General features: G+C 46.7%; 2 protein-coding genes across 5 annotated transcripts in view; both read right to left on the bottom strand.

Annotated features, from left to right (window-relative positions):
• The window catches only part of LOC130684337 (contactin-associated protein-like 5), a 122,834-nt gene extending 108,882 nt beyond the window's left edge, over positions 1 to 13,952 (bottom strand). The window contains exons 1-3 of the mRNA XM_057504952.1: positions 13,490 to 13,952; positions 8,846 to 8,918; positions 7,907 to 8,026 (exon numbers count right to left, since the gene is read on the bottom strand). Coding sequence (XP_057360935.1) covers positions 7,907 to 7,913 — 7 coding nt within the window. The 5' untranslated portion in view covers positions 7,914 to 8,026; positions 8,846 to 8,918; positions 13,490 to 13,952. The remainder of the gene's footprint in view (positions 1 to 7,906; positions 8,027 to 8,845; positions 8,919 to 13,489) is intronic.
• The window catches only part of LOC118935650 (forkhead box protein O3B-like), a 217,255-nt gene that overhangs the window by 151,854 nt on the left and 44,522 nt on the right, over positions 1 to 20,879 (bottom strand). For 2 of the 4 annotated variants that reach the window (XM_057505005.1, XM_057505003.1), the window contains one exon: positions 14,009 to 14,649. The exons of the other annotated variants lie outside the window; for them this stretch is intronic. The gene's annotated coding sequence lies outside the window, so the exon portion shown is untranslated. Of the gene's footprint in view, positions 1 to 14,008; positions 14,650 to 20,879 lie in introns of those variants that run through there. 4 annotated transcript variants of the gene reach the window in all.

Genomic DNA, 20,879 nt, shown 5'->3' with positions numbered 1-20,879 from the left:
TCTCATCTGCAGAAATTTTACTTACTTTACCAATGGGACAAATCTACAGATGAGGCCAGGCTTGCTGTTTTGCATGCATTCATCCATTATCAGACCCAACTAACAATCATCCAAGATCTCTTACAGGAACACTTGGCAACAAACACAAATTGTTGAATAACTTTTCTGTCAACAAACTTGTTGCTTGGGAAGAAATGCAGAGTGTTGAATAACTCTTTTGAGTCTCATGTTTATCCTGGAACAAGTCTGTCGACATTTGCACAGATGACACGAAACCCAAGGTGAGTAAAACTGCTGGCACCTGAGCGTGAATCAGGGCAGTGGCACTGAATTATACCAGCAGTCTTTGTATCCTTCACTGGGCAGCTAAAAAACAAAACAAAAACCAGTTGCACTTAGGACTGTGCTTGATGAAGCTGTGGAAGTTGTTAACTTCACTGAAATTCAACTCCTTGACCACATCTTTTTACTCTTTGTGCACGACATGGGAAGCATTTGAACTGCTTGCTGAAGTCTGATAGTTACGTCAAAGAACAGCACCGTGCAACAGTTTTAGTTGTGAACTATAAAAGCTACTTTTGTCATGGAATACCATTTTCCCTCGAAAGAACAGCAGACGGACAAATTATGATTATCCAAACTTGGGTATTTGTAAGACACTGTTTTAAGAATGAACAAAGTAAAACTTTTATTTCAAGGAAAATAATTGATCATTTTTCTTGTCATTGATAAAATTGAAACTTTCAGGGGAAAATTAGAGTTCTGTGAAACTTGAATTCACCAGCATGAGTTTGACAGCCTCTCAATATTTTCCTTATAGGATTGGTGGTGATATTAACAAATTCTTTTATATTTCATGAAGTATGTCAACATTCATAAAATCTGCATAACTCAATAAACCACTATTTCCCAAAAGAAAAATGTGTGATGCGTAGAAACATTCCTGGAAAAAAATATTCAAAGTGTCAAACAGACCAATGGATTTTAATGTCACAAAGTACAAAAAGTTCATTATGGCTTCTGATTCCATATTGCAACTAACCATTAAAAACTATCTCTTGCCAAGTTTTGGTGTAATATCAAATAATATTCACAATTATCTGAAAAAGCTACCCAAACATTAATAAAATACTACCACTTTTCCCAATTATCTATTAGTGTAAGACTGGATTTCTTCATTTTCTTCAACCACAATAACATCACAACAAATTGAATGCAGAGGCAGATATGAGAGCTATTTTTTTAATTAACTCAAACATCAAAGAGATCCATAAAAATATAAAACAAGGCTACTCTGCTAACTAAATTTTCTTTTCCTTTGGAAAATACAGTTTAAAATATAATTTAACAAATATCATTTGTGTTCCAGGTAAGGGCTTATTGTTGTTATTTAAAAATGAATAAATATGTATCAGACACTTGAGAACTGTGCTAACCTATTCCTTTGCACACCACTTACAACATTCCTACCGACCACAAAAAATCAAGTCATGAATATTGGAGGCTGTTTGAAATCCAGAAGCTTTCCTCACTTATTCACACTAGTTCTCACTCTGGCCAATTCCAAACTTGGGGCTCCATCTTTTACAGCCCATGCTGAACTTATGTGTGGCAGCTGTTCCTTGGCCCCTTTCCTGCTAGGGGACCCCCAGCTTGTTTTCCCCTCCTCTAAGAGGCCTTGATCTTCAGCATAGTCTAAGGCCCTCTCCAGCTTCCCAAGGGAGAATCTTAGTTTTGTCTAACCCAGTCCTTTGGCCCAGCCGCTGGTTGTGAGACCATGCTTAAACCCGTTTCCGACCCATGAGGTGTGAGAAGTCTGTTGAGGAACCTGGGAAGGTTTTCCTCAATCTTAAAATGGGTCATATGCCAGGGTTGACTCTTTCTGTCTGGGTATTGCTGGCATGTGAAGCCTGGAGCCACTGGAGCCATTTGGAGTGCATGAGAACCAGGATACTGAACAAGCCAACATTTGAGGATGACAGAAATAAAAAGCTCTTAGTGACAGTGTTTTATAAAAGTAACCCACCACTGCCCAATCTCTAGATTTCTTATTGGGTAGCTAATATATCTCCTAAGGCTTAAGCCATTTTAGTGAGGGCTTACCTTTACTTTTAGCTCAAAATATCCAAACCCATTTGGACATACACACAAATTAATTTTCCATTCTTTGGTTTCTTTGGGTGGGAAGACAGTGTAGCAGAGTGAGAAATGCAGGCTTCAGACCCAGGCTTCCCAGGCCCCAAACTGGGCTCAGTCACAACCTAGCTGGTGAGATCAGGGCGAGGTATTCAATCTCACGGGGCTTTGGTTTCCCATTTTTAAACTGGGGAACACAGTCCATGATGTCATGGTCAGGAGTAAAGGCACTGCTGCATTTAAAGAGTTTTGAGTGACTTCCACCTTCTCACGGTCCACAAGAGGAGGTTCAGACAAGGTGAATGTGCAGTGAATGGCATCTTTGCTAACTTCGTTTAGACCAACATATTGGGTTGGACCAATTGCAGTTATTACCAGTAACCCGACATTTCTGGCTTACAAATGGCAGTTTCACGTGGTGCAATCTCCTGCCCCTGGAAGCCGGGATCAGAGCTGTGAAGAAAACTTTCTTTCCTTTCAGAAAATAATTGAGGCTCAGGAGAGCTCAGCAAAGCTGGAGATTAAACAGGAGCTGCCGCAGGGCCCAATTCTGCACAGACAGACGTACAAGAGCCGAAGACTGAACAAGCCAGTGAGATGACCTGTACTTGATATCAAGATGGTGAAGAACTACCCAAACATTAATATAAAACTTACTGTCATACCAGCAGCCTTTAGTGCCCCATCCGTGACAAAGAGTAAATCCATTGCGTTTCAATAGTAACACATTTGAGATGTCAGTTTTCATTGAAAAGACCCAAATGTAAAGGAATTTGGTGGCACCACCACAGACCTTGTGAATTTTATTCATCTCATGCTCCTGGGTGGGTCACATGGTCAGGAATAAAATATGTTTTCTTAAGCTTTGAGAGTCTGATAACTTAGGTGTCTTTTTCAGCACATGGGCTCACATTTCAACTAGAGGATAATTCCATAGTCAGAAATGTGGCCTTTTGACACCCTCCCTGTGAGATAATAACACAGCAGCCACCAGCTAAAATAAAAGGAGCTTGATTTTGTCAAACACCAAGCATTTAGTGTCCTCGGCGAGGACGTCGTGCGGGAGTGCCGGTGGCGCCCCACTCCGTGGGCACAGCCGCAGATCAGGGCCAAGGAGGCAGCCGGGGAGAAGAGCTGGTGGCCTCGCAGGGCCTCAGTTATTTTCTTGGGTCAGATCGGCATGCTGCCAGCTTTCCAGGGGCCACGCCACCCACCACCCCCGTTGATGCTCACCAGGGAGGAAGGCCAGGTGCCAGGGGGGCCTCTCGCCCATCAGCAGGGTGAGGGGGTAAGCAGAGGACGGAGGAGGGCCACGCTGAGGCGGGGCTACGAGCGTTCAGAGCTTCACCGGGGGTTTGGAGGGTCACTTTCTGTTAGGATTGGGTCTGTGCCCTGCAGTTCTGATGTGGGCCTATTCTTGCCCATGGAAACTGCCCGCAGAGTGCTGGCCCGGGGCCACAGGGGAAGCTACACTTGTCCCAGGCACCAGGCCAGCTCAGAGCTCGCTGGTGGTCCGGTCTGGCCTAAATCTCTCTTTTGTTTCCCAAATGGCTTTTATCCCAAGCCTGGGAGATGAATATAAGCAATGTTAAATGCAAGATGATCATGAGGTCTGTCGGGTCCGCACACTCTGTCCTGAACGCAGGCACCCTGGGACCCGTGACAAGGCCCCTTGGCCCCTTCGGAGAGGGCGCTGGGGCTGCCGGCGCCTGGCCCTCCCGTTGGTCCCGTCTGTCTAGGGCTCCTGAGCCTTCTTCGCTGCTTCCATCCTCTTCTTACCCCCCAAACCCCAACAGCGGTTTCCTCTGGCCAGGACAGGGAACAGGACCCGGAAGGAAAAATGGCCACCTCAACTTCATTTGCTACGTTCTTTTTATAAAATGAAAGGTCTCTGCAAACCTTTTATGACAGAATGTTAATGTGATTCTCGTGGCGGGGGTTAATTACTCTACATCTTTCTGAATCTTTAAAGTAGCAGTACTTCAAACATTAACAGTGCTGAAATCAGTAGCGATCCCTTACGTATTTCTCACATTTCTTCTAATGAGCATCTTTTTCTTTCCTAATGGGAAAAAAATCTAAAGCATGGGCTGAGAAATTCTCTATACCAGGTACTGTGAACTAGGTACTCTGTGGGGATCCATTTGCATGTGGGCCCTGTGCAGACACCCACTGTGAGGACAGTCATTTGGGGAGAATACAAACCTGTAACATGATAGCAAAGAATGAAACTATAGTGCATTGAAACTGACCAGGTCAAAAGGAAGTAGGCAAGTGGCACAAAGGGGAGACACAGTTTTCAGCTTGCACTTCAATCAGAAAGCTGTCATCCAAAAGGGGGTGGTACTAGCCCTCTGGTGCCACACACCCACTAGGGAGGAAGCACAGCAACGGTCACCAGCAGAGGAAGGAGCCACTGTCACAGGCCGTCAAGGAGGCAGGCAGGATATTTTAGCGGCAAATGGACAATCAAATCAAAACCACGGCCCTTTGCTTAATGATTAACGCTCTCGTCATTTGCCCAGTGAGGAGCCTGGGGGTTACAGCAAAGCTCCACAGTACAGTCTTTTCATCTTGTATGTAGGACTATACCAGCTGAGCGCAGGAAAATCCCTGTAGATCAGTCTCAGAGTGGAAGTTCACTCTTGGCAAACACTTGTGTTACTTTATAACAGTGTCAAATGAAAGAATCTGGCCAGCAGTTGTTGAAGGTTCGACTTCCCCCGTCAAAATCCAGTTTCTAACGATGGATAAAACCAGGGAATTGGTCCTGCCTTCCTGATATACAGAATGCTTCTTTGATAGTTTATTTCTCCCAGCTGTGGTACATGTTACAGAAGGTCTGGTATGCCTTCTCATTCCACCAGTCTGCAGGTACAGATTGAGCACAGACTTTATACACCAGGCACTGGGATAGACACTGGGATGCCATAATAAATAAACAAAGCCAGCCCCCACCATCCTGGAGGCAGGCCCTAAGTGGGCACAGCTTTTCCTTTCTTAATAAACTTTCTCCCTTGTCTAAGAACTCAGGAGGATCTTGACCTTGTTGAGAACAAATTCTTTGCTCCACTACAATGTCTTTCTAGGTGAAACCAGCTGATAACATGTGATGGTTAATTTTATGTGTCAGAGCTTGGCAAGGCTGCAGTGTCCAGTATTCAGTGAAACATCTGGGTGTTTTTATGATTTTTTAAAAATGAGATTAACATTTAAATCAGTGGACTTTGAATAAAACAGATTACCCTCCATAATTTGGGTGGGTCTCATCCAAAGGCCTTAATAGAATGAAGACTGACCTCCCCTGAGCAGGAAGGAGACCTGCCTGCAGATGGCCTATGGGTTTCTTTCCCTGGGTTTCCAGCCTGCCCGCCTACCCCGCAAATTTTGGACTTGTACCTCCTCAACTGTATGAGCCAATTCCTCAAAATAAATCTCTTTCTCTCACATATGTAGTACATATATCTTCTGTTGGTTCTGCACACATACTCACAGAACACACACTAAAGGCAGTGAGAGAGCAGGGGGTGGGTGTGGGACAGACTCCCAAGCTCCCATGGGTTTTCATTGCTAAAGCTGAAAGGGGTCTTAGAAATAATCTAGATCCTGCTTTCTAAACAAAATCTTTCACAGAATCCAATGCACCAAAACGGGATCCACAAACCCATGTGTGCCAACTGCCTCATTCTCCTTTGCGCTCCTCTCCCCGAGACACCCCGGGAGGTGCATCTGAACTTGAATGTTCAAACTCATTGTTTACAAACAGAATTATTGTATGTGCTCCCCAGCAAATATTCTTGCACGTCCCTCAATGTATTTTGATGGTAGTGCTACTCAAGTCTGCACCAACATTATATATGTAAATTATTTATGCTAATGGCTCTTGAACAGCTATAATAAAACAGACTTACAAATTCAATAAAAACATTACTACCGAACCAATAAAATTTAACTTAATAAGATTAATTTGTCAAATGATGTTGGTTTGCTCAAACGAAATTGCTGCTGGAAATATGAATGATAGTGACTTCTATGGAGCAGAGCTTTTTTGTGTTTGACAAAATGACTGGACAACCTTCACTGATGGGGTCCCATGCTATATTATTTGGCCTTCACTTGAAATGATTAGGGTTGAGACCTCCTGAGTTCTTTCCTCGGTAGCCCATGAAAAAATTAAAGCAGTGTTGCTGATCCCAAACAAATACCCAGGCTCTGTGGTGGTTGGTAGCCCTTGACTATCGGGGGACAACTGCCAGATTCAGACAAAAGCTTAATGAGTTCTCATGAAAATGAAAAACTTACAGAAGGGAGAAGGCTGGTGACGAGTGAGTCTAAGTGGAGGGTGTATGTATGTCCTTGTCTTATTCTTGAGGCTTTTTTGTAGATTGGATTTTTTTGGGGGGAAAAAAGAACCCATGGAGAGCTGACAGCTCCCAAGAATATGTCCATACCCCACCAGTGTGAGAACATGAATCTACTTCAACCCTCTATTTTATAGATTGGAAAAGTAAGGCCTAGAGAACAGAAATGAGCTATGGGGATATTACTGGCCTATTAATTAGTGGAGAATCAAGATTAGAGCCTCAGCCTTCTTACACAGACCCTTCACCATACTGACTATGAATTGCAGGGTTTAGATTCTACAGTCCTACAGTTCTCCCAGGGTTATAGTCTGCTGGAAGAAATCAGTGAGGACTTCACAACTGACCTGTGTTTCCAGGGCATTACTAAGCTGGCCTTTAAGAAGACCCCAGTGTGTATCCCCACATACATCCCAGGCAGAATCAAGAGTCCAGCATCATGAAGAAGGAGCTGAGATTTCACTTGCTATGAAGCATTTCATTCTTAAACAGAAAAAAAAAAATTCTCTTTATTCTTGGACTCCAGCGACTGCTAACACCTTCCAGGCAGTAACCCTGAGACTGGGCAGAACCAGGGGACATGGCCTTGGGCTACCCCATTCCTACACCCACCCAAAGGCACCTTCTCGGCTCTAAGCCCTGCCTCCAGCCCTAAGTTTAATTTTCCATCATTCAAAAGAGATAATACAAAGCTTAGGAAATATGGAAAAATTACTATCCATAAAAGCACTTTGAAAATAGAAGTATGAGATGAAATGCAAACTGTTTTAGAAAATGCTCATCATTTAAACCATCATGTTTCCTAAGGGACAGGTATCTGATCCCAGGGTTCAACAGCCAAATGACTGGAAGAGGTGATTATTGCTAAAAGGGCTGAAATGTCTATGGAGTAGAGAAGAATCTGTAAAGCATTTGAGCAAGTGGTATTGTCTCTGGTGTAGTTAGAGGGTCAAGTTCATGGGAAAAAGCCAGGGGGAAACGTCACGTTTACTGTGAAACACAGACATTATAGTTATTCATCAGAGGAAATTATATGCAGAGGGCTGTTCAAAGAAAACCTCATTCCCCCTACTCCAAGTACACAGAACTGCAAATACATGGCCAGCCAACTGTCCTTTGGGTTTTAAAAACCAATCAACAACTTCTGGAAGCTATAATCTAGTTCTTGGAAGAGCCTACACTTAACGATTAAGTTGTGGATGAACTCCATTTGACCACAAACCTTCGAAGTTGCACAATGTCTTCCACAAATGTTAGGTTCGCAGTTCATTAGAAGGATCGTGGATCCTGGGCTGAGGTGCCAGCTAGCACTCTGGGGCCTTGGGGAGAGTCTGGTGGTGGGAAATGCAAGCCTGTAAACCGGGCAGTTGGGAAACAAGTGTGTAAGCTGTTTGGGCAATTCCACTCACTGTTCATATTTCACCTCCTTTAGGGGCACGAGGCGCACCAACGTGGGCTGGTCTGGCCACGGGTGGGAAGCCTTGAAATAACTTTCAGTGGTCCGGCTGGACTGGCTGAGAAGGCGGTTTCTGGAGAGAGGGAATTTCTCTTACATTTGCTGTTCTCTGCCAAGTGCTGCCCATGGTGCTTACTCCTCATGCCCACATCCCCCAGGGGGCTTCACCCAACTCTGGGTGCCTCCACCAGCCATCGCCTCCCAGTGCGCCCTTCCCAACCCAGCCCTTCAGCCTGCATCTGCCCCCAGCCCATGTGGAGAGCCATGCCGGAGACCCCCAGCACCCAGGCTGTCCCGGGGCTCGGCAGCTCCTCAGCCCCACACCTGCCCCTTCCCCTGGTTTGCTGTCTCCTCAGAGGCTCTGATAGACACCTGAGGTTGTTCTTAATGCTTCCTGACATCCTCGTATTTCTTGACTCTCCCCTCCCCCACCCATGACGAGCTGTTCCACGCCTTCCCACACTCTGCACCCCACTAGCTGCTCCTGCCTCTTCGGCTTTAGCTTTCAGTGGCTCCCCATGGCCCCCAGGAATAGAGTCAGGTTCTTCAGGACAGCAGCGAGACCCTTTAGTCTGTTTTTTTCTCTCCTTGAGTCACCTCCCACCCCAGAAGGCCGGGTGCTGGTGTCTGCCTCTCGCTGCATCGTTTCCGGGCCACGTGCCTTTATCCTGCTTCTCCTTATACCCGAACTGCTCTCATTCAGCTTGCTGTGTCCTGTCTGGCTAACTGCTCACTTGCCCCCTAGATGTGCTTCAGGGGCCTGCTCTTCCTGGAGCGGTCTCGGCCTGGCCTCATGGGGCTGGGTGTGGCTGCTCTGCTCGCCCTCCACACACACCGTGTGCCTCTGTCGTTTCGTGTGTCAGAACCACCCCTTCATGTCTCTGACACTCACCTGTGAGCTCTTTAATGAAGGGATGGAGAGTTCGTGTTCTCAGAATTCAACAAATACGCTTCAAAAGCGTTTGCTAGACGAATGAAAAAATCATCTAAGTTTACTCTTCTGGTCTTCAAAGAACGATTGCCAAAACAAATATCCACGACATTATGACACGTCTGCCCCAACAAGGGGCCTGTTGGGAGCCCCTCGAGGGGAGGGGAGCTCCAAACTCTCCTACTCACACCCTGGCCAGGGCTGGATGCTGAATGGTGATGCTGGAAGTGAAGAACTGAATGGCAGGGTGACCAAGCTCTTGAAAGACTCGAGAAATGTGGATAACCGGTGGTCACCAGTCCTGCGAGGGGAGCCCCCTTCTGGGCCTTCATCTCTAAAAGCCTTGACTGGAATCCACTCTACAGTCCCTTCAGATTTCAAGATATACCATCAGCTGAAACAAAGCGGCTTTGCCCAGGGATTAAAAAGTGATGAATGATGAAAAAAGGACAGATTCGTGGGCTGTGGACACCCTGATGCGGGGCCCCACTACCTGGAGCAGTGAGCGACAGCACCAGGCAAACTGGTGCTTGTTCCGAATGGGACATGGGGGCAGGGGAGGCTACCAGAGGGGAACCACCCTGCAGAGCTGAGGACCGCCCCATGGCCGCCCGAGAATGATGTGCCCCAGCCAGCAATAAGGGGGAGGAAGACTGCGTCAAGCCAGCCCTTCACCTTTGCCCCCTAACTTACCAGAAGGCCCGTAGCTCCAGTACAGTGGTTCCATACAAACAGGTAAGCACACACCTGTGTCTCCTGCAGGCACTAGGAAAGGCCACCATCACCAGGCCATCAGAGGGGGTCTGAGGGGTGTGTGCATGTGTGCGTAAGGCACGAAATTTAAGGCACTTACCTGTTCAGGGTTCACCCAGGGAAATCTGTCCAGACTGCCACCTTCTAGTGTCCCAACTACATTAAGTGGAGGCTCCTGCCCTCCATTCTCACGGGGGATGCAACACCTTAGTGGCCACGTTCCCTCTTCATCTTGGTGACATCTCTGTGAAGCCTTCCCAGACACGGCAGAGCCCTGTGGGGTCCCGTTCTCTGTAACCCCCTGTACAGCCAGTGCTTGGTTCCAGAGGGCTTGGTGTCATCTGCTGAGCACCTCGCCCACATCCCCAGCTGGACTGCAGCCCCTTGTGGGAGTTTCTGTGGCCCCTGAGTGCCCATCACACCACTGAGGCTTCAGCAGAAACTCCTTAAAAGCTCATTTGATTAACTTCTACCTTCTAAGGAGACAATTAGCTAACTGTAGTAAAGGAACTCCTGTTAATGCAAAGACTGTCCTTATCAAGTTTACTCTTCGTGGTTCCTTTCCTCTGCACATCTCCCTTCCCCAGGCAACCCCACCATATTTTAGGAACGCTGATAGTAGGAGTTTCCGACTGGGTAGGAGATGGTACTGCAAGAGAGGAGATGTTTGGGCCCTTCCCTTCACAGCCGGCTGAGACCCTCTATGGTCCATGGGAAACGGCTGGTGCTCTGCTCTTTGTGCCTCCTTTCCAAACGTATACCTGAACCAGGGGCCATGAAGGTGTGTGGGCAAGAAGTGCTGCTAGAACCCCCGGGTAGGACCCCTGACTTTTGTCTCTCCACCCCAGCCTTATCTTCCCAAGCTGATGCTTGACTTATTACTCATGTCTGCTTAGGTTAAGACTCGGGGCTGTGCCCCCGGGGTTCTCAGGGTTCTGGCATCGATGCACCTGCATTTGTGGTAACACTGGTAACAGCTGTTTGCTGCCAGATACTCTTGCATCAGCAGGATATATAAAATTTTCAGAATATATCAAATTTCCAGGTCTGTGGACACAGAATGGGAAATGCTTTCAGAAACCACCTGGTGAGAGCTTTAACACTAAATTAGTCAAGATATGGGCAATAACATGGCTCTTCTCTAAAATTTCTTGTATTAGGGAGTCACGCAAATACTGGCTCACCAAAGCATGATCAAGAGGGCAGCAATTAATGCCAGATGCCTGCCTTCAGATCATTAGATCGCATGTGCTACTTAACATGCTCGTCATTCTAAGTCTTGATGGGATGAGCCCTTGACTAAGGCTTGGATCACTGCTCTGCCACTGACCTCCAGTAACCACTCCACTCTCCAGTCCCTTGGTCTAAAATGTGGGGAACCACGCCTGCTCTCCTGGCCCCCCAAGTTTGCTGTGAGGGTGAGCTTCATATATGGTACGTCTTCACCCCCACAATTAAAAAGACTCTTAGACCCATCTGATGGTCCTTTTCACCTTGTGAATAGAGCCTCTCAGCTTAGTGTGTTCTGATCACTATCAGAAGAAGGGCTGGAGGAAAGTGCCAGGGTGAGCCCAGGAGGAAAAAGGGGAGGTCAAAGGCCAGGCTGCACCCAGTCACCCCCTTCTAGCCTGATTATCTCCCATTTGCAGGCTTCTCTTCCTAGTCCTGGGTCCCCAGACTCCCCTGGAGGGTTGAGACTTGGGTTACACTTTCCATGCTACCTGTGAGCAGCCCACCTTCTGCGTCCTCGGCTCCAGAGCTAGGACGAGGGACGCCCGTCCTGGTATGTCCTGCCGGGAAGGCTGCCTCCCGCCCCAGGCTCTCCCACAGCACAGCCGCCAGCCTGGCTGGGGTTCTGCATGTGCAGAGGAGTAAGAACTGAGCATTGGTGGGAAAGATACTGCAGTTTCTAGATATTATGGTAATGTGCGTTCACCCTAAACTTAATCATAAGTAGAGACGTGGAAATACTAGATTACAGGCCCAGGAGTTGACTGTTTACTAAAAACCAACAGGGAAAACCAATGTGATCTTACAGTACATATTCATTAAGCACCAAAGGGAAGAACTTTTAAATGTCCCCGCTGCATATAATTTACTCTGATGAATGCCCACAGAGTATGTGCTTCATGTCAAATTCAAGTTAATTCTCCCTCTGGCTCTTTCCCATGAACTTGCCACCAGGCCATAACTACTTACTCTCACTAGTACTGGAGTTCCGGAAACTCCTACTAAATCACAGACCTGGAAAAATTCCCTATCACCCTCTTCCCCCTCTCACTCTGTTCACTGAACAAGAAAGTGCCCTTGGCTCTGTTCACACCTTCACCTTTTATCGTGTTGTTCCTGGAGTCCCACACATGGGAAATCCTCAGTCATCTCCCTGTGTTTTTACCTCCTCAACAACCTTCCTCCCCAAGTCCTTTGACCTCCAGAGAACCTGTTCTCATCTTTACCTCACAGAAATGCAAGATGCAGTAACCAGCCATAAACCCATATGCATTTGCTTAGATGCCATGACATGGACTTTGGGGGTGACCGTCAAACCCTGCCCTTCAACATCTGCCTCTTGCACAGAATTCCTGATTTACCTCACCAACAAACATCACCTGCTTGCCACTGGGGATCCTGCCTCATCGACACATCCACGGTGTCTACTCTGAAAGAGTACAGAACTGCTCCCTTTAGGATAAAAAGCTAAAATTCAGGGTGCTTAACTGAGTTATTACAATTTAATGAGACAACATGGATGTGCTGGAAAACCGGTCCCTGATTATGTAGTTGGGTGGGTCCCAGGCTATCAAAGGCCAGCCCCCCACCCGTCCCACCACATGTGCGTGGCGCCACGCCTTCCCCAAACCCTCATGCTCGTGCCTTCCTTTCTCTGTTCTGCCACATCCTGTGCCCTTCCTGTCAGCTCACACACATGAAGATGCTCTAGTGTCTCACCTATAAAAGAGCAAACAGTCTACTGACTCAAGGTCCTTGCATGTGCCCTATTTCTACTTGATGATTCTGTCCTGAACCTTCTGCAGCTGCACAGTGGAAAATAGGCTCCAGCTGGGTGAACATGTGCCCGTTAAAGTGGGAGGTGAGGGGTTCTGATACTAGACAGGACAGGAGGACACATGCAGTGGGGGACAGTTAGCGGTCTGCCGCATTATGCTTCTCCAGAATACTACAAGGACCTTGGGATGCCTAAACTCAAGTTAGGGTAAGCTTTTTTATTATTTAACTAAAAGTATCTTTTTTGTCCTTGCTCTTAGACAAAAGGCTATCTAGGCTATCAAGGCTGATAATTAGTTTTTCATACTTGAAAAGCATTATTCCTTTGTCTCATACTGCAAAGGAGAAGTTAGTTGACAATTAAATTGTCATTCCTTTATACATACGCCCATAGGTTTCCTCATTGCCAGGGTGCTGGGGTGGAAACATGGGGCATTGTAATTGATGAGCTTCGCTGTTTCTGCCACAGCTAATGTTTACCCGCTCTGAGCCTCGTTTTCCTCATCTACGAAATGGAAGTAATCCCACCCAGGGCTGTTGTAGGATTCATGGAACCTACAGAGCATTAATAGTGCCTCTGTCATGATCCTGGCAGGAAGCAGTTGGCAGGCACACTGAAAAGAAGGGGTCACTCCCAGGGGAGAAGGAATGTGGGCAGAGTTCCAGGAACCATGGAGGGCTGGGGTCTGAGCTCCAATTCCTTAGAAGCAGGTCAAGCCCAGCTCTAAAGCAGAGGGCAAGGATGCCCCTGAACATAGAGCAGGGCAGATCAGAGATGGGGGTGGGGGGCACAACAGCATGACCAGCACAGTAGGCAATACACACTCGTTAACCTTGAGCGCTCACCCATGCACGGTCAGGTGGCTGGCAGAGTGGTGACTTACCCCACCCCACATTGGTCTGCCTTTGTCTCTGGTCTCTCTTGGCCTCTTCACTCCAGCATCTAGTAGAAAGGGTGGTGACTGCAGACCCAGGTTGTATCCAGAGAAGGGTGGAACCGTGAGAGACGTCGTGGTTGTCGCACACACGCATCCCTCGGATGGTGATTGGCTCCAGCATCGTCCTTGGCATGCAGAGAGCTGTGGGACCTGCCCTTCGGCTCTGCAGCGCCCTGGGACTCGCCTGAGAACGAGGGTGATTGGGAGTCCAGCCCCTGGCTCAGGCCGCAGGGCTCTCCCAGGCTCCCAGCATAGCCTCCTCACTGGCTCCGGCTCCATACTGACTTTTTTCTGATAGTGTCATCTTGCCTTAAAACATACTCCCTGCTCCCTCTTTCACAGAAAACTAACTCCAAACGCCTCGGCCTGGTATCCAGAGCTGCTGCTCTCCCCCCTTGCCCCCCACCCTGCCCAGGACCCATCCAACCGCACAGGCTCAGTCCACCTCCGCACGGGCCCTACGAGCATCCTGCTCTGGGGGGGCGCGGCCCTGGCCACCCCGTGGCCCCTGGCCAACTGCCGCCTGTCCTGGAAGGGCCAAGGCCACGCCAGCCTGTGTCGCACTCCCTCTTCATCCTCCACGTGCCTGTCTGCCTGGTGCTTGCCACTTCCATATGCATCTGCCTCCTTCACCAGGTCACCATCCTCACCCAGAGCCCTCACTCTGGGTCTTGCTCACCAGGCCTGGCAGGGCATTTGCATGCAGCAGACACTCAGGAAGTGCTGGTGGAATTGGAGGAGGTCCGCTTAGAATCTTCTTGAAAAGTCACTCCCTTAAGGGCTAGGGAAAGAGAAGCATCCATCAGGAGCTTTTAATTTAGACAAACCTCTTTTAAAAAAAAATCTCAGAACTTCCTATGCCTGTCACAAAGGGGTCTGGAGCTGTGGGGGACATAACCTGGGCTGCGGGGCTTGGCTGATGAGGCAGGTAAGTCTTTGCCCAGGAGGACTGTCCGGAGAATATAGGGTGCTGGGCTGCCTTCCTTTGCCCTAGGGTCAGGTCTGGGAGGTCGCCCCCTTCCCTGCACAGCAGTTCTTGTGGTGGCTTGCAACATTCCACGTCAAAACCTGCATGGGATGGGTGGGAAGGGAGGGACAAGGGTGGGGGGAAAGAAAGGGGGCATTACGAATAGCATGTATAGCATGTATAATGTGGGGGAGGGCACGGGAGGGCTGTGCAACATAGAGAAGACAAGTAGTGATTCTACAGCATCTTACTATGCTTTTTTCTGATTGTGTCATTTTGCCTTAAAACACACTCCCTGCTCCCTCTTTCACAGAGAACTAACTCCAAACGCCTCGGCCTGGTATCCAGAGGCAATGACTGTAATGGGGTTTGTGGGGGGACTTGGTGATGGGGGAGTCTAGTAAACATAATGTTCCTCATGTAATAGTAGATTAATTATACCAAAAAACAAAAAACCTGCATGGGCATGAGACAGAAGGTCTGGCTCTCCCTAAGGTGCCTGTCATGTGGGCTCTGAGATTCTCTGCAGGAATCTGCACTCACAGGACAGTGCCACCAGGATCCCTGCTTACCTCCTGCAAGCCTTCCTGGCTATGACTTATTTGCAAAAATGTCTTTATCTTTATATCTGAATTACTAAGGGGGCTTTACTGCCCTCCAGTACAGTCCGGGAAACGTGGGCAGCCTCCTCTCGGGATGGTTCAGAGCCTCAGCCCCCATGGCTCTGCCTCCTGGTTGTTTCCTCTTCCTCTGACCTACCCCCTGCTGCTGGCCCAGAACATCAGGAGACCTCGCCTCTCTGTCTCTCCCCTCTCCAGGCAGCAGCTTAGAAGTGATACCCTGTGTTTGTGTAGCATGTTCCAGCCCAGACATCCCAAGCCCTGTGCAAACATCAGCTCACCATCACTGCACCTCTCCCTCTTCTCGCCATATCATGGCAAGGAAACTGTTGAAAGGACACGATTTGTGGAGTGGGGAAAAGAACATTTGGAATCGAAAACAGGAGGTTAAAAGGTGGGAAAGGTCAAAAAGCCTAAATTTCTGGTTTCAGAATGAACTTACTTTGGTTCTAAACCAAAAATGTCCCTTTTTTGGATTCTAACCCTCTGGCTGCTTTCCTGGTGACATCACAGCATGGTGATGCTATTTTATAACACCACCTGTGACATGATTTGGGCCATTGCAGTTTCCCTGTGTTTTGCAAGCCAGATGATATCACTGAAAACATGATCTGATTTTGCAAGAAGGGACTCCATGCATGCATTTGTGAAGCGTGTTATGGCTCTGACTCAGCTGGTTGGAATTAAGCACTAGTACTTCTCTATATTTTAACTCATTGGTCTTCCTAGTAAACACTTCACTTTCCTGATGGAAAAACTGAGGTCTCAGAGCTGAGCCAGGGTCCCAAATCCACAGCTCTTGCCACTAGACCATCACCCTACGTTTTGTTGAATTTGATGGGACGTGGGAAAGGCTTTGCAGATCACAGAAAAAATTCCCTCCGCCTTCTCTCCTGCTTCACTCACTAGCTTCCGGGCCCAGGAACAGGCAGCGGACCTCTGCAGTCTCCAGCTGCTTAGCCTTCTACTTCGGCCCTGACACTCTAAGATCAAACCCAGACCTTCTTTCCCTCCCCTCAGCCTGTGCTCCCTCTGGGCTCGCCCTAGCTTACAACTTAGAAACTGAGCTGACTCTCATGAAATCTTGCCCTTTGTGACCATAGAGGTGAACTTGGAGGGCATTATGCTAAGTGAAATAAGTCAAACAGAGAAAGACAAATACCATATAATCTAAAAAACAAAATTAACAAACAAATCATAAATGGATTCAGGAGCACAGAAAACGGGCCGCTGGTTACCATAGGGGAGGGGGTGGGGGACAGGCAAAACAGTTGAAGGGGATAAAGAAGGACAAACTTCCAGTTATGAAATAGTCACAGAGGTGAAAAGTAGAGCACAGGGAATATGACCAATAATATTGTAACATCTTTGTATGGTGACAGATAACTACACTTATCATGATAAGCACCTCATGGAGTATATAATTATTGAATTACTATGTTGTTACCTGAAACTAATATAATATAGTATCTCAACTAAATTTCAATAAAAAATGTTTCAGAGAGGGGGCGGAAGATGGCGGCGTGAGTAGAGCAGCGGAAATCTCCTCCCAAAACCACATATATCTATGAAAATATAACAAAGACAACCCTTCCCAGAATAAAGACCAGAGGACACAGGACAATATCCAGACCACATCCGCACCTGCGAGAACCCAGCGCCTCACGAAGGGGGTAAGATACAAGCCCCGGCCTGGCGGGAGCCGAGCGCCCATCACCCCAGCTCCCGGCTGGAGAAGAGCAGGCAGAGCGGGAGGGAGACGGAGCCCAGGACTGCCGAACACCCAGCCCCAGCCATCCGGGCCAGAGTGCAGGGCCCTCGATACTAGGAAAACAGGGCAGCAAGAACAGTGAGCGGGCACGGGAGGCCGGGTGCCGGAGGACATAAGAAAAGTGCGCGACCACTTTTTTTTTTTCTTTTTTGCTGTTTTGTTTCGGCAAGCGCTTTTTGGAAGTCTTAAAGGGATAGGGACCACAATACTAGGGAAACAGGGCAGCAAGAACAGTGAGCGGGCACCGGTGGCCTGGCGCAGGAGGACACAAGAAAAGCGAGTGCCCATTTTTTTTTTTTTTGGCAAGCGCTTTTTGGTAGTCTTAAAGGGACAGGGACCCCAATACTAAGGAAACAGGGCAGCAAGACCGGTGAGCAGAGGCCTGAGGCTGGCGCCGGTGAATAAAGAAAAACGAGCGGCCACATTTTTTTTTTTTAATTTAAAATTTTTTTTCTTTTTCTTTTTCTTTTTTTTTTTTTTTTTTTTTTTTGGTGGTCATCGTTTTTGTTTTGGCGGGTGCTTTTTGGAAGTCTTAAAGGGGCAGGGTGGGACACTTAATCCAGAGGTAGGGAATCCGGGGATCTCTGGGCACCCTAACCCCTGGGCTGCAGGGAGCAGGGAGGCCCCTTACGGAGATAAATAGCCTCCCAGCAGCTCCTGCTCCAACGCGACTCCACCATTTTGGAGTAGCTGCCCGAGCCAGGCCACGCCCACAGCAACAGCGGAGATTAACTCCATAGCAGCCGGGCAGGAAGCAGAAACCCTGTCTGCGCGCAGCTGCGCAGCACAAGCCACTAGAGGTCGCTGTTCTCCCAGGAGAGGAGGGCCACAAACCAACAAGAAAGGAAGTCCTTCCAGCCGTCACTCGTCCCAGCTCTGCAGACTATTCCTATCACCATGAAAAGGCAAAGCTACAGGCAGACAAAGATCACAGAGACAACACCAGAGAAGGAGACAGACCTAACCAGTCTTCCTGAAAAAGAATTCAAAATAAGAATCATAAACATGCTGACAGAGATGCAGAGAAATACACAAGAGAAATGGGATGAAGTCCGGAGGGAGATCACAGATGCCAGAAAGGAGATCGCAGAAATGAAACAAACTCTGGAAGGGTTTATAAGCAGAATGGATAGAATGCAAGAGGCCATTGATGGAATTGAAATCAGAGAACAGGAACGCATAGAAGCTGACATAGAGAGAGACAAAAGGATCTCCAGGAATGAAACAATATTTAGAGAACTGTGTGACCAATCTAAAAGGAACAATATCCGTATTATAGGGGTCCCAGAAGAAGAAGAGAGAGGAAAAGAGATTGAAAGTATCTTAGAAGAAATAATTGCTGAAAACATCCCCAAACTGGGGGAGGAAATAATCGAACAGACCACAGAAATACACAGAACCCCCAACAGAAACGATCCAAGAAGGACACCACCAAGACAAATAATAATTAAAATGGCAAAGATCAAGGACAAGGACAGAGTTTTAAAGGCAGCTAGAGAGAAAAAGGTCACCTATAAAGGAAAACCCATCAGGCTAACATCAGACTTCTCGACAGAAACCCTACAGGCCAGAAGAGAATGTCATGATATATTTAATACAATGAAACAGAAGGGCCTTGAACCAAGGATACTGTATCCAGCAAGACTATCATTCAAATATGACGGTGGGATTAAACAATTCCCAGACAAACAAAAGCTGAGGGAATTTGCTTTCCACAAACCACCTCTACACAACATCTTACAGGGACTGCTCTAGATGGAAGCACTCCTAGAAAGAGCACAGCACAAAACACCCAACATATGAAGAATCGAGGAGGAGGAACAAGAAGGGAGAGAAGAAAAGAATCTCCAGACAGTGTATATAACAGCTCAATAAGTGAGCTAAGCTGGACAGTAAGATACTAAAGAGGCTAACCTTGAACCTTTGGTAACCACGAATTTAAAGCCTGCAATGGCAAAAAGTACATATCTTCCACTAGTCACCCTAAATGTTAATGGGTTGAATGCACCAATCAAAAGACACAGAGTAACAGAATGGATAAAAAAGCAAGACCCATCTACATGCTGCTCACAAGAAACTCACCTCAAACCCAAAGACATGTACAGACTAAAAGTCAAGGGATGGAAAAACATATTTCAAGCAAACAACAGTGAGAAGAAAGCAGAGGTTGCAGTACTAATATCAGACAGACTTCAAAACAAAGAAAGTAACAAGAGATAAAGAAGGACACTACATAATGATAGAGGGCTCAGTCAAACAAGAGGATATAACCATTCTAAATATATATGCACCCAACACAGGAGCACCAGCATATGTGAAACAAATACTGACAGAACTAAAGGGGGATAAAGACTGCAATGCATTCATTCTAGGAGACTTCAACACACCACTCTCCCCAAAGGATAGATCCACTGGGCAGAAAATAAGTAAGGACACGGAAACACTGAACAACACAGTGGAGCAGATGGACCTAATAGACATCTATAGAACTCTACATCCAAAAGCAACAGGATATACATTCTTCTCAAGTGCACATGGAACATTCTCCAGAATAGACCACATACTAGGCCACAAAAAGAGCCTCAGAAAATTCCAAAAGATTGAAATCCTACCAACCAACTTTTCAGACCACAAAGGCATAAAACTAGAAATAAACTGTACAAAGAAAGCAAAGAGGCTCACAAACACATGGAGGCTTAACAACACGCTCCTAAATAATCAATGGATCAATGACCAAATCAAAATGGAGATCCAGCAATATATGGAAACAAATGACAACAACAACACTAAGCCCCAACTTCTGTGGGACACAGCAAAAGCAGTCTTAAGAGGAAAGTATATAGCAATCCAGGCATATTTAAAAAAGGAAGAGCAATCCCAAATGAATGGTCTAATGTCACAATTATCAAAATTGGAAAAAGAAGAACAGATGAGGCCTAAGGTCAGCAGAAGGAGGGACATAATAAAGATCAGAGAAGAAATAAATAAAATTGAGAAGAATAAAACAATAGCAAAAATCAATGAAACCAAGAGCTGGTTCTTCGAGAAAATAAACAAAATAGATAAGCCTCTAGCCAGACTTATTAAGAAGAAAAGAGAGTCAACACAAATCAACAGTATCAGAAACGAGAAAGGAAAAATCACGACGGACCCCACATAAATGCAAAGAATTCTTAGAGAGTACTATGAAAACCTATATGCTAACAAACTGGGAAACCTAGGAGAAATGGACAACTTCCTAGAAAAATACAACCTTCCAAGACTGACCCAGAAAGAAACAGAAAATCTAAACAGACCAATTACCAGCAACGAAATTGAAGCAGTAATAAAAAAACTACCAAAGAACAAAACCCCCGGGCCAGATGGATTTACCTTGGAATTTTATCAGACACACAGGGAAGACATAATACCCATTCTCCTTAAAGTTTTCCAAAAAATAGAGGAGGAGGGGATACTCCCAAACTCATTCTATGAAGCTAACATCACCCTAATACCAAAACCAGGCAAAGACCCCACCAAAAAAGAAAACTACAGACCAATATCCCTGATGAACGTAGATGCAAAAATACTCAACAAAATATTAGAAAACCGAATTCAAAAATACATCAAAAGGATCACACACCATGACCAAGTGGGATTCATCCCAGGGAGGCAAGGATGGTACAACATTTGTAAGTCCATCAACATCATCCACCACATCAACAAAAAGAAAGACAAAAACCACATGATCATCTCCATAGATGCTGAAAAAGCATTTGACAAGTTCAACATCCATTCATGATAAAAACTCTCAGCAAAATGGGAATAGAGGGCAAGTTCCTCAACATAATAAAGGCCATCTCTGATAAACCCACAGCCAACATTATATGGAACAGCAAGAAGCTGAAAGCATTTCCTCTGAGATCGGGAACTAGACAGGGATGCCCTCTCTCTCCACTGT

Source organism: Manis pentadactyla, chromosome 7 (assembly GCF_030020395.1).
Source record: "Manis pentadactyla isolate mManPen7 chromosome 7, mManPen7.hap1, whole genome shotgun sequence".
Classification (NCBI taxonomy): domain Eukaryota; kingdom Metazoa; phylum Chordata; class Mammalia; order Pholidota; family Manidae; genus Manis; species Manis pentadactyla.
Note: the sequence above shows the minus strand (reverse complement) of the source record. Positions and strands in the feature narration are given on the sequence as shown.